The 18964-nt window shown below is 46.9% G+C and overlaps 1 protein-coding gene across 2 annotated transcripts in view; it reads right to left on the bottom strand.

The window, feature by feature from the left end:
• LOC134345758 (bifunctional methylenetetrahydrofolate dehydrogenase/cyclohydrolase 2, mitochondrial-like) overlaps positions 1-18964 on the bottom strand; it is a 67453-nt gene that overhangs the window by 20730 nt on the left and 27759 nt on the right. For both annotated transcript variants that reach the window (XM_063046933.1, XM_063046932.1), the window contains exons 2-5: positions 18484-18668; positions 14914-15036; positions 5440-5592; positions 3481-3588 (exon numbers count right to left, since the gene is read on the bottom strand). In XM_063046933.1, the coding sequence (XP_062903003.1) occupies positions 3481-3588; positions 5440-5592; positions 14914-15036; positions 18484-18574 (475 nt within the window). In that variant the 5' untranslated portion in view covers positions 18575-18668. The remainder of the gene's footprint in view (positions 1-3480; positions 3589-5439; positions 5593-14913; positions 15037-18483; positions 18669-18964) is intronic.

Here is an 18964-nt window from a genome sequence, read left to right as displayed (position 1 = left end):
CCAAGACCGGAAGAAGCTGCAGAAGATCGTGAACACGGCGCAGCACATCACACAAACCAATCTTCCGTCCTTGGATTCACTTTACACCGCACGCTGTCGGAGCAGTGCTGCCAGGATAATCAAGGACACGACCCACCCAGCCAACACACTTTTTGTCCCTCTTTCCTTCGGGAGAAGGCTCAGGAGCTTGAAGACTCGTACAGTCAGATTTGGGAACAGCTTCTTTCCAACTGTGATAAGACTGCTGAACGGATCCTGACCCGGATCTGGGCCGTACCCTCCAAATATCCGGACCTGCCTCTCGGTTTTTTTGCACTACCTTACTTTCCTTTTTTCTATTTTCTATTTATGATTTATAATTTAAATTTTTAATATTTGCTATCGATTTGTAATCCAGGGAGCGGGAAGCGCAGAATCAAATATTGCTGTGATGATTGTACATTCTAGTATCAATTGTTTGGCGACAATAAAGTATAAAGTATGTACAAAGGCCATTGGTAACATTGGGAAGGGTCAAGAGGAAACAAGTTACAAGGAAATGGCTATATGTGACCTATTTTTAATAAGGAATCACTGATAGCCCAACTTCTTGGAAAGGACAAGTTATTACATGGTAACGTAATTTTAGCACAGCGCTTTACAGTACCAGCGACCCAGGTTCAGTTCCTGCTGCAGTCTGTCTCCTCATGACTGTGTGGGATTTTTCCAGGTGCTCCAGTTTCCTCCCACAGTCCAATGGTGTACCAGTTGGTAGGTTAATTGGTCTTTGTAAATTGTTCCCTGATTAGGCTAGGATTAATTTGGGCAATTGCTGGGTTAATTGGGACATCGGTTAATCGGGACAGCAGCTTATTTGGGACAACTGTAACAAAAATCATTCGAGAAATTAGCTGAGAGTCCATTCATTTATTTGGGACACTATTCCGCTTAATTGGGACAGGAGAGTGATGCAAAACAGTCTCTAACTTGCATCAGTTGCGTGCCCTTGTGTCGCCATTAGACACTACACAGTGCTTACAGCAAAAAGCTTTTAAATAGTGTCGACTGCATGCTTTTATGTTCAAAGAGCAGTGATTTTGGTCACTGATAGTTGGCAAGAAATAAGCAGTAGAACTGTTTTGTTCACCATGATTTCAATATTTCAATCTTGGGAGTTGCCAGAAATGGCCAGGAGTGAAAATGAAATGATTTTACTACTTCAACAAGTTAAGAACTACGAAAAATTTGGTGCTCTCAACAATCATCTTGAATGTTATAATGAAAATGAAGATTTGGAGGATGCAATCATCGAGAACATTGTATGAAGGCTGTCCATTATCTGCACTAGGTGTCTTTGCTCACTTTGTTCATTTACAATCAATCAAAATGACATGGCAGTGTACACTGAAAGAAATCGTCCGTCGATAACGATTAGGAACTAATACACAGATTTATAGTATCGTAGTAGTATTGGTAGTGCTTTAAGTCGTTCTGTGTTTAATCTAAATACATATTTTGTTATTCAGTTATACACTCATTTATCGTTTTTATACCCTTTTTACCTATTTCCATGAAACTTCAGCTAATTGGAGCACACATTTAATTGGGCTCAAATGTAATGGTCCAAATGTGTCCCAATTAACCAGAATACACTGTAACTATCTGAAGGTTTTGAAAACCTGCGACTTCAGAACGCCAAAGTCTAAAAATGCTAGATTATTACAGTGTTATGGATAAGTAGAAATTTAAAAAGTTGCTGTAATTCTGAAATAAGATCAACAGAAAATGTTGCAAACACTGGATCCTGAGGGGAGAGAGAAAAAGAGAGAATATTTTAGGTCTTCAGATGTCTTTAGGACTAGTCACATCTGGACCAGAATTTTGTTTCTCACAAAGTTTAGCACAACTACAGTAACTCAAACAGGCATGCAGCAAAAGCACTTGGCACACCAGGTGATGAAAGTCCAGGTGAAACAAGACTATGCTTGTGCTGTGGGCTTACGACTACCAGCGTAAGGCACGTGGCTCTAACCTCAATCGGGAGGAGCCACACGCAAGGGAACCAGCAACGCAATTCTGCTTTCTTCACCTTGTCTCTATACGCTAACAACCTTACAGCACATTCCTAATCTCCTGGGTGTAGAATTTCCTCATAGCCTCTGGTATTGTGCTTGCCCACTCACTCATTCCTGAGAGGTAGTGGATTAGTAAATCAGAGGTCAAGACGTAGGCTCAGATGCAACCACAGCAAAAGGCGAATTTAAATTCATTCATTAAATTAAAATTAAACGAAAAGGTACAATAAGCAGAAAGTAGTGGCTGCGTATAACACGTTGCCGGGCAGTGGCAGAGGCAGATACATTAGGGACATTTAAGAAACTCTCAGGTAGGCACATGGATGATAGAAAAATTGAAGGCTATGTGGGAGGGAAGGGTTAGATTGATCTTAAGAGTAGAATAAAAGATCAGCACAATATCACGGCCAAACAGCCTGTACTATGCAGCGCAGCATACATTGGCCAGACGGGACACATGGTGGAAACCCCCAACAAGGAGCACAGGAGGTTTATCAGTTTGGGTTACCCAGAGAAATCAACGGTAGCCGAACATTGTATTCGCAATAGCCATAGGATTGACTTCGACAGCACAAAACTACTGTGCCATGCCAATGGCTTTTGGGATCGCGTGATGAAAGAAGCCCTTGAAGTAAAACTAGAGCAAAAGAATTTTAACAAAGACGAAGGTCTTGCTCTAAGTAAGCACTGGAATTCAAATGTAATCAAGGTGGGACAGTGGAAACCTGATTGCATGAGAACTGACCAATCAGGAGGGACGGACAACAGGGGTATAAATACCACCAGACCAGACATGCCCAGGTATCATCCCTGATGAAGATGGCAGAACTTGTCATCAAAACGTCAGTTAAAATTGATACTTGTACCTAGCTGGAAGCCGAAGAAGAGTTTATTCAACTTTCAAACAAAACTTCTGTGATATTAAAAAGGACGTTAGGCATATAGCAGAACATGACCACTGAGGCAGAGGTTAAAATATCATAACCTTTTCACAATCAGAAATAATATTATTACTTCAATTTACACTATGCTTTAAATACTAACTGAATTACCATCCACATTACTGAAATCAGAGCTTTAGGGGAGAGAGGTTGTTGAGCAGTAATTATAATTTGGCTAGCCTTTAGACGTACAGCAACACTTTGCTCTGAGATGACTCTGGAAATATCTGATGCTCCTGAGGGGCATCAACCCAAGGTTTCCTATCCTTTCTCAGGCAAATGCACTGCGGGGATCTGAAAAGTTGGGCTGGCAAATATTCCTCAGCCTGCTGTCAGAAGTCATTACTGCACTGTTGGTTGTGGGATCCTACTGTGTACTGCCCTGTTGTATTTCCTACTTCACAACAGTGAGCGGACTTCAACAAAGGACTCCATTAAACACCAGGGCGCGTGATGTGAAAACGCGAACTGTTTCTTCCACCTACCGCCGGGTCTCTCGTGCCTTCCGTCGGAGTGAAGGAGAACTGCAATGGGCATCCCGACGTTCTTTGACCTCCCCACAACCACCACGTTCTTACCAAATGTCTCGATCCCTGCAGGGGAGCATTTTGTTAGACTTCGGCTGAAGTACAGTCATACAGTGTGGAAACAGGTCCTTAATACCAACTGGTCCACGTTGACTAAGATTTCCACCTAAGCTAGTTGCCCACATCTTCCTAAAATTCCTCTGTCCATCAATCTCTCTCTCTCTCCAAGTTCTCTCTCTCTCTCCAAGACTTTTTAAATTGTGCCTCAACCACTTCCTCTGGCAGCTCATTCCATTTACTGACTACTCTACGTGAGTAGTCAGATTCCACTGTCAGATTTCTGAACAGTTCATGAACCCATAAACACTACCTCTTGTGTTTTGCTCTCGTTATGTATTTTAGTACCTTTTCAGGTCTTGCAATTTCACAACATATGTCAATGATAATAAACCTAATTCTGATTCTAATCTGCTCTGGTTATTCCGAGAGCTTTAAAGCAGCCTGGGTTTTATTTCTTTTAAGAATAGTGGTGAACATGTTTCACTGCCCCAGAGCAAGTAACAAGACTCCAAGGTGAAGAGGAATCTTTGATTCAAATCTCTCCTAGGTCAAACTTGGGAAAAAACTCCAAGCTGTTTTGCTGGAAGTTACTGAGACCAAAGACAAAAGAATCTAATCTTTGAAATGACAACATCACCCTCTAGAGGTGCCTGCAATTATTGTGCACAAACATTTTGGAAAAGGATTCCGCATTGAACATTCAGCCCATTGTAACGATGCAAGCTTTCTGAAAGTACCCTCCTCTTCTCCACTGCCCAACTATTCCCTTCAAAAGCAGAAAGTTGTATCTGCAGTACTTTCAAGAAGCACACTTTTTCCAGGGTTGGGGAATCAAGAACTAGAGGGCATCAGTTTAGGTTGAGAGGTAAAAGATTTAGTAGGAACTTGAGGGGCAACCACCAGTAGGTAATCAGTAAGTCAGCAAATGGAACGAGCTGCCAGAGGAGGTGACTGAGGCAGGTGCAATTACAATATTTAAAAAACATTTCTACAGGTACATGGGTAAGAAAGATTTAGAGGCATGGGCCTGATGGAGGTACATGGACTAGCTTAGGTGGGATTGTTGGCTGGCGTGGATGCGTTGGGCTGAAAAGCCTTTTTCAATACCGTGTGACTTTTTCCCAGATTGTACCATGCATTGTATGAAACCGCTTCCTACACCTGAGTCCTTGCACCAATCTCTTCACTCCACATGTTCTACTCACTGATCTCAAGTCTATTGAGACTGATCCTGAGAATGAAAGACTGGGGGTGTATAAGCAGCGTTTGATGTCTCTGGGTCAGTACTCAATAGAGGTCAGAAGGATGAGGAGGGCGGACCTCAGTGAAATCTACTGAATACTGAAAATATAACAATCATGGAGGGAATATTTCCATTAGAAGGAGAGTCTAGGATCCAAGGACTCAGCCTCAGAATTAAAGAAGGTCTCATTAAAACTGAGATAGGGAGGAATTTCATCAGCCAGTGAGTGATGAATCTGTGGGAATCCATTGCCAATTCATTCGGTGTATTTGAGGCAGAGACGATAGGTTTTCAATCGTTAAGACGGTTAAGGTTGTGGAGAGAATGTGGGAGAATGGGGTTGAGGTAAAAAAACAAACGTGATTGAACAACAAAACAGATTCAATGGCCTGTATGGTCTGATTCTCTTCCTACATCTAATGACCTGGTTTTTCTAATTGGTAATCTAATCTCCCTAACCTTCTTATCTGCAAGTAGAGCAATCCCAGCTCCCCCGATCTGTCTATATCATAACTGAGTAAAATTCATTCTCTATTTTGGTCACTTGGCTTTGGTTACTTCTGATGACAATAGTGAAAGGAGCCCCTTTCACTATTCACGTGTTGTTCACGTACCTGTCCTTTTAATCATCTCCCAGACCCCTGCGGGGGTGGCTGGGAGAATTGCCTGCTGATCTAAGCAGAGCCTTCCAACGTTGACCACATGAAACCCATCCACGTCCTTCTCCGGAGCTACAGCGTTGCAGACGGAACGCTCGTCAATGTGGTCTGCAAGTCAAACAGTAAAGGGTTTTGAAAAGAACGCATTAGCTTTCTTCATCTTTTTTGCCTCACCTCCATTTCCCCAAATCCCACCATTTTAATAGCCCCCAAGTACCTTACCTGTTTTCACTCATCACATACCAGCCCATCTCTCTACTCACCCCCTCGGCTGGATCCACCACATACATTCCCTTCTTATCTGGTTCCAGTTATCATCTCCTCTGGAGAGGCGGGAGGAGAAGAGAAGCAGAGCACCGCGCGTGCGCAGCCCTCCGATGAAAATGATATCGTATCTGTTAAATAGGGGCCGTGGACAATTCTGATTTGATGAAGATGGACGTGAAAGCACAGAGGAACATCTGGAAAAATTTCTGAAACGCTCGTTCACAGCTGTCGTTACCGCACTGTTGGGAATCTTTCGGAGGGTAGGCCTCAAAATCCCCAGCTTTGCCTGCTGTTGGCAACCAAGAAGGAGGTCGAATCGTTCGGAAAGTGATGGCACTCAGTACTCGGTGTAAGACAGCTGATCAGAGCTCGAAGTTTTTGGATGACTCAAGAGTCGGACTGTGGTCGGGTATGGCAGGGAGAGTTTTTCTTCCTTCTCTCCGTCTGCGTGAGATGTGGGACATTTGAGAGACTTTGAACTTTACTGTGCTTATGGACTTCTTCATCAAGTTATGGTATTGTTGCACTGTTGTAACTATATGTTATAATTATGTGGTTTTGTTAGTTTTTCAGTCTTGGTCTGTCCTGTGTTTCTGTGATATCACACCAGAGGAAATATTGTATCATTTCTTAATGCATGCATTACTAAATGACAATAAAAGAGGACTGCGTGTCCTCATAATCTAATAATCTAATCTTCTGCCTCCAACTTCCTCCTCTGATTTCCACATCTAGGTATGTGCCCATCAGTCCCCCCTTCACCTATCACACACCCATCTCTAAACTAACCCCTCCCCACCCAGCTCCATCTGTCCGTCATCACCCGGTTCCACCTATCACCTGCCAGCTCCTGCCTCGTCCCTCCCTCTCACCTCTATATTACCTGGTTTCCTTCTACACACCAGTCCTGATGCGGGGCCTCAGCCAGAAACACTGACCACCCCTCTGCCTGCAGACACTGTCTGACCCACTGAGTTCCTCGGCTGTTTGATTTTTGTTCAGATCCTGCTCCTGCTCCGTATCCAGCTCACTGATTTCCAAGGTTTAAGTCCCACGCCAGTCCCTTCAGTACAAAGGTTGATGGTGCCCAGTAGTGTGACTTTCCCTGGCCTCGTCTCTTCCTTCAGCAACACCCGTCCACCCACCCTCTTCGCTCCCAGAGAAGTCACTGCTGTGGGCTACACCATGTCAGCCAATGACAGACAGGTCATACTGGGTTATAGAACATAGAAACAGGCTCCATAGATCGAATAACACCAAGTTATCCAGATTTAAGCAGTAGAAGACAAGGAATGTGAAAGAAACTGCAGCGACTTCTCCGATTTTGAGAAGGTACTTCACTTCAAATGCAGATGGTGGAGGATGATTCTACATGAATGATCTGCTCCAGCTCATTGTTGGACACACGGAGTTATAGAATCATGGCCCATACCAACCAAGCTGGTCCCATACATCCATGTAAGATTAACTGGCAGTGGAATTACCTAATCACACTCACTTTGCCTTAAAATATCTCCAATTGCTGCAGAACCTAGGTGTGTCCCACCAGTAGCATAAGGGTGGGAGGGAGTAACCCTGGGAGTCCTCATCACCAACTCCAGATGCCATGAAGTCTCCTGGTATCAGATCACCTATGGCAAGGAAACCCCTCCTCATCACTACCCTCCGCCATCCCTCAGCTAACGCAGCTGGACTCCTCCCTGTTGAGGAAGAAACACTGAGAACAGCAGGGACTCAGAATGTCCCCTTGGTCGGGGCCTCAGTGTTCGTTACTGAGTGGGGCAGTGCCACCACTGACCAAAGTGGCTGAGTCCAGGAGGACGGAGGTCGCAGACTGTGTGTGCAGCAGGTAGTGAGGACCAACACCAGGGCCAAACACACTGGGCTCTGACCTCACCAGTCTCCCTGTGGTAGGTACATCTGTCCCTGGGAGTTCTGGTAGAGGTGACCACAGCATTACCATTCAGATGGTGATGAGAAGGCAGACAAGGGCAAGACAGATCAGCTGGTTGAGTGGTATCGCACCAACAACTTTGCACTCAACATCAGTAAGACCAAAGAATCAATAGTGAACTTCAGAAAGGGGAAGTCGAAGGAACCCATATCAGTCTTCATCGAGGAATCAAAAGTGAAAAGGGCGAGCAATTTCAAGTTCCTGGCTATCAACATCTCCGAGGATCTACCCTGGGCCCAACATATTGATGCAATTACAATTACAATTACAACAGCGGCTATATTTCGTTGAGTTTGCGGAGATTTGGTATATCACCAAAGACGCTCGTAAATTTCTACAGATGTACCGTGGAGAGCATTCAAACTGGCTGTATCACCGTTTGGTGTGGGGGAGGGAGGGGCACTGCAGAAAGTTGTCATCTCCATCATGGGCACCAGCCTCCCCAGCAACCAGGTCTTCTTCAAGGAGCAGAGCCTCGAAAAGGCACCATCCATCATTAAGGACACCCATCACTCAGGACGTGTTCCCATCTAATTGCTACCCTCACAGGGAGGAGGTACGGGCCTGAAGGCACACACTCAATGGCTCAGGAATAGCTTCTTACTCTCTGCCTTCAGATTATCACAACGGTCCCCAACCACCGGGCTGCGGATCGGTACCAGGTCGCGAAGCATCTGCTACCGGGCAGTGAGAAAACGGTACGAGTCAGCTGCACCTTTCCTCATTCCCTGTTACGCACTGTTGAATTTGAACATAGGGTTGGGCTAAATTGGTTCGTCCCGTATTTCCCCCGCTAAGGTGGAGCGTTCCTATGAAACCTTTTGTGCCGAAATGGCGTGAAGCGAAGAAGCAATTACCATTAATTTATATGGGAAAAATTTTTGAGCGTTCCCAGACCCAAAAAATAACCTATCAACTCATACCAAATAACACATAAAAAACCAAAAATAACACTAACATATAGTAAAAGCAGGAATGATATGATAAGTACACAGCCTATGTAAAGTAGAAATAATGTATGTACAGTGTAGTTGGGAAGAAGGCAAAACCGATTTGTGGGGAAAAAAATCGGCACGTACGTGCATGCGCACGTCATATATGTGCACGTCACGCATGCCCAGACAGGTGCCCGCACAAGGCTTCATGGTCATGGTAGTCTTTCCTGCGGTAAAGTGTCCCGGGATTTGACTGCTACTTTGTCCCTTATTTGGGAGCGAGAAAGTTGGCAACCCTAACTGTAAAAGACATGTTGAGGTGAGTTTAACCCTACTTGGACACCCCCCCCCCAACCATCTAGTCGGCCGGTCCGCAAGAATATTGTCAATATTAAACCGTCCGCAGTGCAAAAAAGGTTGGGGACCCCTGGATTATCGGATTTCTGAATGGACGTTGAACCCCATTTCACGTACCATTTCCGACACCTCCCTCCCCTTTCTAGATCTTTCTGTCTCTGTCTCTCGAGACAGCTTATCCACTGATGTCTACTATAAGCCTACTGACTCTCACAGCTATCTGGACTATTCCTCTTCTCACCCTGTCTCTTGCAAAAACGCCATCCCCTTCTCGCAATTCCTCTGTCTCCGCCGCATCTGCTCTCAGGATGAGGCTTTTCATTCTAGGACGAGGGAGATGTCTTCATTTTTTAAAGAAAGGGGCTTCCCTTCCTCCACTATCAACTCTGCTCTCAAATGCATCTCCCCCATTTCACGTATATCTGCTCTCACTCCATTCCCCCGCTACCCCACTAGGAATAGGGTTCCCCTGGTCCTCACCTACCACCCCACCAGCCTCCGGGTCCAACAAATTATTCTCCGTAACTTCCGCCACCTCCAACGGGATCCCACCACTAAGCACATCTTTCCCTCCCCGCCTCTCTCTGCATTCCGCAGGGATCGCTCCCTACACAACTCCCTTGTCCATTCGTCCCCCCATCCCTCCTCACTGATCTCCCTCCTGGCACTTATCTGTGTAAGCGGAACAAGTGCTACACATGCCCTTGCACTTCCTCCCTTACCACCATTCAGGGCCCCAAACAGTCCTTCCAGGTGAGGCAACACTTCACCTGTGAGTTGACTGGGGTGATATACTGCGTCCGGTGCTCCCGATGTGGCCTTTTATATATTGGCGAGACCCGACGCAGACTGGGAGACCGCTTTGCTGAACATCTACGCTCTGTCCGCCAGAGAAAGCAGGATCTCCCAGTGGCCACACATTTTAATTCCACATCCCATTCCCATTCTGACATGTCTATCCACGGCCTCCTCTACTGTAAAGATGAAGCCACACTCAGGTTGGAGGAACAACACCTTATATTCCGTCTGGGTAGCCTCCAACCTGATGGCATGAACATCGACTTCTCTAACTTCCGCTAGGCCCCACCTCCCCCTCATACCCCATCTGTTATTTATTTATATACACACATTCTTTCTCTCACTCTCCTTTTTCTCCCTCTGTCCCTCTGAATATACCTCTTGCCCATCCTCTGGGTCCCCCCCCCTGTCTTTCTTCTCAGACCTCCTGTCCCATGATCCTCTCGTATCCCTTTTGCCAATCACCTGTCCAGCTCTTGGCTCCATCCCTCCCCCTCCTGTCTTCTCCTATCATTTTGGATCTCCCCCTCCCCCTCCAACTTTCAAATCTCTTACTAACTCTTCCTTCAGTTAGTCCTGACGAAGGGTCTCGGCCTGAAACGTCGACTGCACCTCTTCCTACAGATGCTGCCTGGCCTGCTGCGTTCACCAGCAACTTTGATGTGTGTAACATAAACTTGCTACTTTTTCGTCTCCTTTTGAACTACTTAGTTAATTTAACATATATAGACTTCTAACTGTAATTTACAGATTTTATTATTATGTAGTACAATGTACAGCTGTTGCCTAACAACACATTTCACAACATATGCCGGTGATATTAAACCTGGTTCTGATTCTGAACCGTAGAGTTATACAGCATGGAAACAGATCCTTCAGCCCAATTCACCCACGCCAACCAAGGTGCCTTGGTCTGAGTTCTGCTTGCCCGTGTTTGGCCCGTATATTTCTAAACCATTCCTGTCCTTGTATCTGTCGAACGCTCTTTAGACGTTGTAACTGTACTCATATCTGCAGCTTCCTCTGCCAGCTCATTCCATGTACTGACAAACCCCGTGTGAAAAAGCTTCTCCTCAGGACTCTGTTAGATCTGTCCCTCTCACCTGAAAGCAGGGCCCTCTAATTTTGGATTCCCCTACCCTGGGAAAAAGTCTGTGACCATTCACCTGCTGCATGGCTTTATAAACCTCCTTACAGTCACCACTCAGCCTCCTCCGCTCCAGGGGAAAAATGTCCCAGCCTACCCAGTCTCTCCGTAGAACTCAAGCCCTCCAGTCGCACCAGCATCCCCGCGTATCTGTTCTGCACCAGCTTACTGGCAAACTTCCCCTGGCACCAACAACATATAGCTGCAACATGATGCCCTGTACTCGAGACACAATCCTTCACACTGCGGACACCCTCCACGGTGCTGTGTGACACTGTAGCCCTGCCCAGTGGGATAGACTCAGAACAGATCCGGCAGCTCCAAACTGAGAGTCCACGAGGCCCTGTGGATGACTGCCACACACCCTGTAACCACATGGCCGGGCATGTTGCTGGGCAAGTCCCAGCTTATTGGGAGACACAGAAGATCACGCCAGGGGCAGCAACAGACAAGCCTTAAGGTGGTAACCTGAACCTCCAACACTGGGTGGCAGGCAAAACAGTCCACTGTCCTAACACATATGGGTGAGAGTGGTGGCCAACTGAACGCTAGTCGGAGCTCGAGGCTCCATGAACATCCCCCCCCTCAACGACGGCAGGACCCAGCCTGGGAGTGCTAAAGAAGTGTGAGGTCGGTGATCTACCTTGGCTCCTTCTGAGAGTCCCACCATCACAGAAAGCAGTCTCCAGACCGTTCCGTTCACTCCACATCGAGAAATGGCTGAGATAAGTGGTCACAGCAAACGCCAAGGGATCAGACAACATACCCTGGACCTGCTCTCCGGAACAAACTGTGCCTCTAGCTAAGCTGTTTCAGTCCCTTGTAGTGGGCCAGATCTCAAATAATCATGAGTTACAGAGTGCAGGAAGGAGATAGAGAGTCTAGTGGCATGGCATCATGACAATAATCTTTCCCTCGATCTTTGAAAAAGAGCTGCTCATTGATTTCGGGGAGGGGGTTAGTGTACGGGCAGCTGTTTACATTAATGGTCCTGAGGTCAAGAGAGTTGAGAACTTCAAGCTCCTAGCAATGAACATCACCAACAAACAGTCCTGGTCCAATTACGTTGACGCCATGGCCAAGAAAACTCACTAATGCCTCTACTTCCTCAGGAGACTATGGACATTTGGCACATCACCCTTGACCCTCATCAAATTTGATTCAGGCACCATATCCAGATGCATCACGGCTTGCTATGGCCACTGCTCTGCCATCGACCGCAGAGAGTTGTGGGCACAGCTCAGGAAATAACTTCCCCTCCTCGCACTATACTTCTCAGTGCCTTGGTAAAGCAGCCAGCAAAATCAAAGGCACCACCCACCCTAAACATTTTCTCTTCTCCCCCCTCCCATTGGGCAGAAAATACAAAAGCCTGAAAGCCCATAGCACCATGCTCAAGGTCGGTGTTATAAGACCCATTGTATGGTCCCCCAGTACAATAAAATGGACCTTGATCTCACAATATACCTTGTTATGATCTTGTACCCTATTGTCCATCTGAACTGCACCTTCTCTAACTGCAAAATTTTATTCTGTAGTCTGTTATTGTTTTAGTTTGTGCTACCCAATGCAGTATTGTAATGAATTGATCTGCATAAACGACACACAAGACAAGTTTTTCACTGAACCTCAGTGGGTGTGACAATAATAAACAAATTTACCAGTTTACCAGTTACTTAATTTACGCCAATCTGACAATGTGGAGAACTGCCCACACCTGTTGTGTTCACAAAATGCTAGACAAATCCAGTCCACTCATTTCTGTTAATGGAATTGATACAGCAAAGATCATCATTCAGCACATCGAATCTATACAGCATCACCGCAGAGCAATCCAGGTAATCTCACTCCTCACTCCCGCTGCTCATGGCTCTGCAAACTATTCTCCTTTGATCAGCAAAGTGCTGGAAGATATAATCAATGCAGCCGTCAGCTGTACTTACCAACCACCTGCTCACTTTACCCAGAACCACCAAACTCCAGTCTCAGTCCAAAATACACCAAGAAGCTGAATTCCAGAGCTGAGGTGAGAGTGGCTGCCCTTGATATCAAGGCATCCCTTTGAAGCTGAAGGTAGAGGCTCGAAAGAATCATGAGGCCTGACACACCAGGGTCAGAGATCCACGTGAGTCTGGAAGTCGAGACTCAAAGATCAAGCCCATGATCAGCAAGTCCTGGGGCAAAGTCTGAAGTTGGGGCCCCAATGTCTGCGAGCCTAAGAGTCCAGGTCCAAGGACTGGAGGCCCAGAAATGGCCTGTCCTTGGGTTGGAAGCCTGCCTGTCTGTATGTGAATGGGTGTGTGATTGGGTATGTGTGGGTGTGGGAAATGGGCCTGTTTTGCTGTTGTCTTGTTTTTTATTGCTGTTGCTTATGTTGTTCTGCAGAACATGGTGCACATGCAACACTGGTGCCAGAATGTGTGGCGACATTTGCCTCCAGCACATCATCGGGCATGCTGGCTGTTAACGCAAACAACTACATGTTTCGATGTGCACGCGATAAATAAATCTGAATCAGAATCACTTGACTGAGTGTAGCATCAGGGAGCCCAGGTGAAACAAACTCTATGGATGTCAAAGGGAGAGCATTCCAGTGCCTCGAGTTATCCCTCACACAAAGAAAGCTCATTATCTTCACTGGTGGTCAATACCCTCATCGGTGAGTCCTCTGCCCAGCCACCCTCCTTTCTCGGGATGGTCAACGATGACTTGCACAATGCTCACTTCTACTTGCAACTCTTCAGACAATGAGCGTTGAGTGGCAGGTAACATCCATGCCACAGAAGTGCCAGGCAATGGTCATCTCACCCAAGTGAGAGTCTCACCACCTACCCCTAACTCAGTGGTAAGACACCAATCACCAACATTCTGGGGGGGTCACATGGAGCAGAAACCCAGCCCAATTGCGTACTGTAGCTATAAGTACAAGTCAGTGGCACGTGGCACGTGTCACGTCTCCTGATACCCTAAGGCCTTTCCACAATCAACAAGGCACAATTCAGAACAAGTGCAGCTCCAATATCACTCAAGATGATCGACATTATCCAGGACAAAGCAGCATCTTGATTAGCAGCACCCAGCACACGCCTTCCCTCTGCCGGCACACAGTAGCTGCAGTGTGCACCATCTACAACACTACAATGTAGTTACTTGTCCAGACTACTCTGATAGCACCTCCCAAACCCATCAGCTCTCCCGCCAAGAAGGACAAGGTGCATGGGAACACCACCACCATCAGGTTTCCTTTATGGCACTGCTGTTCCTTCGTCTCACTGGGTCTAAATCCTCAGACTCCCTCTCCAGCCAGCACTGTAGGAACACCTTCTCAAGATGGCAGCTCATCCCCCAACTTCTCAAGATGGCAGCTCATTCCCCCACCTTCTCAAGATGGCGGCTCATTCCCCACCTTCTCAAGATGGCAGCTCATTCCCCACCTTCTCAAGATGGCGGTTAGGGATGGGCAATAAATGTAATCTTAAGCTAGTCAGCAGTACCCAGAAACTATGAACTGAATCTATAAAATCTTCTATGATAGTTGTTCCTATTTAAAAGGACAGCAGCACAGTGACACCGAGTCACTGCCTCACAGCTTCAGAGATCTGGATTCAGTCCTGACCTTGAGTGCTGTTCTTCCTGTGACTGCATGGGTTTCCTCTGGGTGCTCCCAGGTCCTAAAGTTGTGCTGTTACCTTCTGTAAATTGTCCCTTGTTGGTGCCGGAATCATCAGGGAAGGTTGATGGGTGTTTGAGAGAAAATAGCTTAGAGGGAAATCTGGGATAAAGGACTGATGGGAATGGGAGAGATGGGATTGCTTGGAGAGCTGACATAGACACAATGGGCTGAATGGCTGCCTTTTATTTCTCAGGAAAACAGAAACAGTTCTTACTTAAGGGCTTTGATCTGGAAAGTTAACTGGGTGTTTCTTCTTTGTTTTCCCAGTGTACTGGGTAAGTGCCAGGATGAAACTCACCAGGCAGAGGGAGCTGAACCAGCAGCCCAGTGACCTTCGGATCCCGGTTCAACTTCTCAATTATTTCCAGAAGTTCTTCCTGTGACACACTGGCAGGTCGTAGAATGGTTTCACTGATGATGCCTGCAAGCAGAGTGAAGCTATACATCATTGTCCATAACGAGATTTGTCCCTTTTCAAGCAAGGAAGGAAAAGTAGGGTGAAGAAACCAGAGTTGACAAGAGAGGTAGCGCATTTAGTCAGAGGAAGGAGGAAGCATACTTAAGGTTTATAAAGCCTGAAGATCAGACAGGACACTTGAAAGTCATAAGGCAGGCAAGAAAGAGCTTAAGAATGGATGGGAGAGCTAGAAGGGGACACGAAGCCTTGACGAGCAGGATTAAGGAAAACTCTAAAGCATCTTACATGTATGTGAAGAGCAGGACGACTAGAGTGAGGGTAGGATCAATCAGGGATTAAAGAGGACACGTGCCTGGAATCAGAGGAGGCTGGGGAGGTCCTTAATGAATACTTTACCTCAGTATTCATCAGTAAGAGGAACCTGGACGAATGTCAGGTCAGCATAGAACACAGTAACGTGCTGGAACATGTTGAGGTTCAGGAAAAGGCTGTGCTAGAACTTTTGAAAAACATTAGGATAGGTAAGTCCTGGGACTGGATGGGTTATACCCCAGGAAACAAGGGAAGAGATTGCTGTGCCATTGACAATGATCTTTGCATCCTCACTGACCACAGGAGTAGTACCAGAAGATTGGAGGATACAAAATGCTATTCCTTTATTCAGGAAAGGCCGTAGGAATGATCCTGGGTATTACAGACCCTTATAAACAGAGGCGGCTGAGAGTGGCAGATGGAATTCAGTCCAGAAAAGCGCTAAGTGATAGAGTTTGGAAGGTCAAACTTTTAGGCAAAGTACAGAGTTAATGTCAGGACCCTGTGCGGAGGAACAGAGGGATCTTGGAGTCCATGTGTCTAGATCCCTCAAAGTTGCCATGCAAGTTGGCATGGTGGTCAAGAATGTTTTATGGTATGTTGGCCTTTGTTAGTCAGGGAACTGAGTTCAAGAGCTGATGCAAGTTAATGTTGCAGTTCTATAAAGCTCTGGTTTGACTACACTTGGGAGTATTGTCTCTGTAAATTGCCTCTAACTTCCACCCTGCCCTCAAATTTACCTGGTCCATCTCTGATGCCTTCCTCCCCTTTCTCAATCTCTCTGTCTTCATCTCTAGAGACAGCTTATCTACTGATATCTTTTATAAACCCACTGACTCTCACAGCTACCTGGACTATACCTCTTCCCATCCTGTTACTTGAAAAAATTCCATCCCCTTTTCGCAATTCCTCCATCTCCCCTGCATCGGTTCTCAGGATAAGGCTTTTCATTCCAGAACTAAGATGTCCTCCCTCTTCAAAGAAAGGGCTTTCCTTCTTCCACCTTCAACACTGCCCTGAATCGCATCGCTTCCATTTCATGCAAGTCTGCCCTCACCCCATCCTCTGCCACATCACCAGGGATAGGGTTGTTCTTGTCCTCACCTACCACCCCACCAGCCTCCACACCCAGCACATGCTGTAATTCTCCATAACTGCCACCACCTCCAACGGGATCCCACCACCAATCACATCTTTCCCTTCCCAGCACTTTCTGCAGGGATCACTCCCCATGCGACTCCCTTGTCCATTCCTCCCTCCCCACTGATCTCCATCCTGGCACTTATCCATGCGGGCAGAACAAGTACCACACCTGCCCTACACCTCCTCCCTCACTACCACTCAGGGCCCCAGTCCTTTCAGGTGAGGCAACACTTCACTGTGTGTCTGCTGGGGTCCTCTACTGTATTCAATAATCCCGGTGCGACCTCTTGTTTATCAGTGAGACCCGACGTAGATGGGGTGGCCGCTTCGCCGAGCACCTACGCTCCATCCACCAGGAAAAGCAGGATCTCCCAGTGGTCACCCATTTTAATTCCATTTCCCATTCCCATTTGGCTATGTCAATCCATGGCCTTCTCTACAGCCGCGATGTGAGCACACTCAGGTTGGAGGAGCAACGCCTTGTATTATGTCCGTGTAGCCTCCAACTCGATGGCATGAACATCTATTTCCTGGACTTCCAGTAATGCCCCCCCCCTCACCATTCCCCATTCCCATTCCCCTCTCTCACCTTGTCTCCTTACCTGCCCATTACCTCCCTCTGGTGCTCCTCGCCCTTCCCTTTCTTCCATGGCCTTCTGTCCTCTCGTATCAGACTCCCCCTTCTGCAGCCCCTTATCCCTTTCACCAATCGATTTCCCAGCTCTTTACTTCCCCCTCCCCTCCCAGTCGCACCTATCACCTTCTGTTTCCTCCTCACCACCCCACCCCCACCTTCTAACCCTGACTTCTCATCTTTTTTCTCCAGTCCTGATGAAGGGGCTCGGCCGAAAATGCCAGCTGTACTCTTTTCCATAGATGCTTCCTGGCCTGCTGAGTTCCTCCAGCATTTTCTATGTGTTGCTTGGGGTTCTGTATTCAGTTCTGGTCACCTCATTATCGGAAAGGTGTGGAACCTTCAGAGAGGGTAGGAAGGGATTTACCAGGATCCTGCCTGGATTAGAGAACATGTCTTATGAGGATAGGCTGAGCAAGCTAGGGCTTCTCTTTTTGAAGTGAAGAAGGATGAGAGGTGACCTGATAGGAGTATAACATGAGAAGAAGCACAGACAGGATGAACAACCAGAGCTTTTTTCCCCAGGGCGGCAATAACTAACACGAGAGGACATAATTTCAAGGTGATTGGAGGAAAGTATAGGGGGACATCAAAGGTAGTTTTTTTTTAAGCGGAAAGTGGTAAGTTCATCCTTCCTATAATGAAGCAACCAGAATGGAGCACAATACTCCAAGTGTGGTCTACAAGGGGTAGTGGGAGAGACAGGTACAATTAGGCACACTTACAAGAATTTTGGCTAGGTGCGTGGATGATAGAAAAAAAAAGGCCATGTGAGAGGGAAGGGTTAGATTGATCTCAGAGTAGGTTCAAAGGTGACAGAATGTTGTAGGCCGAAGGGCCTGCGCTGTGCTGTAATGTTCTACATTCTGTGATCTGTTCTTCAGATCTCTTATACCCTGAGATGAGGAAAACCAGCTGCATCTCTGTATCTGTCAGTGCAGCTGTCTCTCAGTGCTGCTCTCCAACACGGCAACACTTCCTCAATAAAGCCTGGGTTTCTGTGTCCAAGCCTCTGGAGTGGGACCTGTATTCAGACATGGGAACGCTAGGGTAGTGACTCACAGCATTATCAAAAACCTGCAGACACTGGAAACCAGAAATCCAGGCAGAAAATGCCAGAAATACTCAACAAATCAGGCAGCGTCTGTGGAGAGAAAAGCAGAAATGTTGCCACTCAATGAAAGGTGATTAGCCTGAAATTTTTCTCTGATAGATGTCACCTGAACTGGTCAGTGTTGCCAGCATTTTCTGATGTCATTAGTGCAAGCAGGATAAACGTAAGAGGTCACCACTGATTGTTTGTGTGGAGCACTCCGTGGAAAGGTGAGGGTTAAAGTATACAGGGCAGTACCTGTCCTCACCTACTGAAGCTGCAGCTTTGGTTTTATTCTTCACGTACGTGTGGCTGCCAGGGTCATCCCCCACCAGGACAACGCTGAGCTGAGGGCGCATGTTCCCGAGAGACACCCACTCCTCCAGCTCTCTCCGCACCTCATCACGAACCTGCTTGGCGAGGGCTGTTCCTGAGATGACCACGGCCGCCTGCCTGGGGACAAGGAAAGAACGGAAACTGTCAGAACCAGTAGGATTCTCAATCCAGATCCCTACCAGGATCAGGTAATGAGGTCAACAGCATCAGGACTAGATCCACATTGGGACCAGTTACCCATTAGGACCAGATCTCCATCAGGACCAGACAATCCAACCATCTCAGCATCAGAACAAGAAACCCAGCCCCAACACCCCCCCCCCCCGGCCAGGTCCATATCCCCACTAGGACCATATCCCCCATCAGACCTCCCCCAGAACCAGATCTCCATCAGGACTAGACAATCCAACCAT

Source organism: Mobula hypostoma, chromosome 4, assembly GCF_963921235.1.
Source record: "Mobula hypostoma chromosome 4, sMobHyp1.1, whole genome shotgun sequence".
Taxonomy (NCBI): Eukaryota; Metazoa; Chordata; class Chondrichthyes; order Myliobatiformes; family Myliobatidae; genus Mobula; species Mobula hypostoma.
The sequence above is the reverse complement of the archived record's forward strand: the minus strand, read 5'-3'. Positions and strand labels throughout refer to the sequence as shown.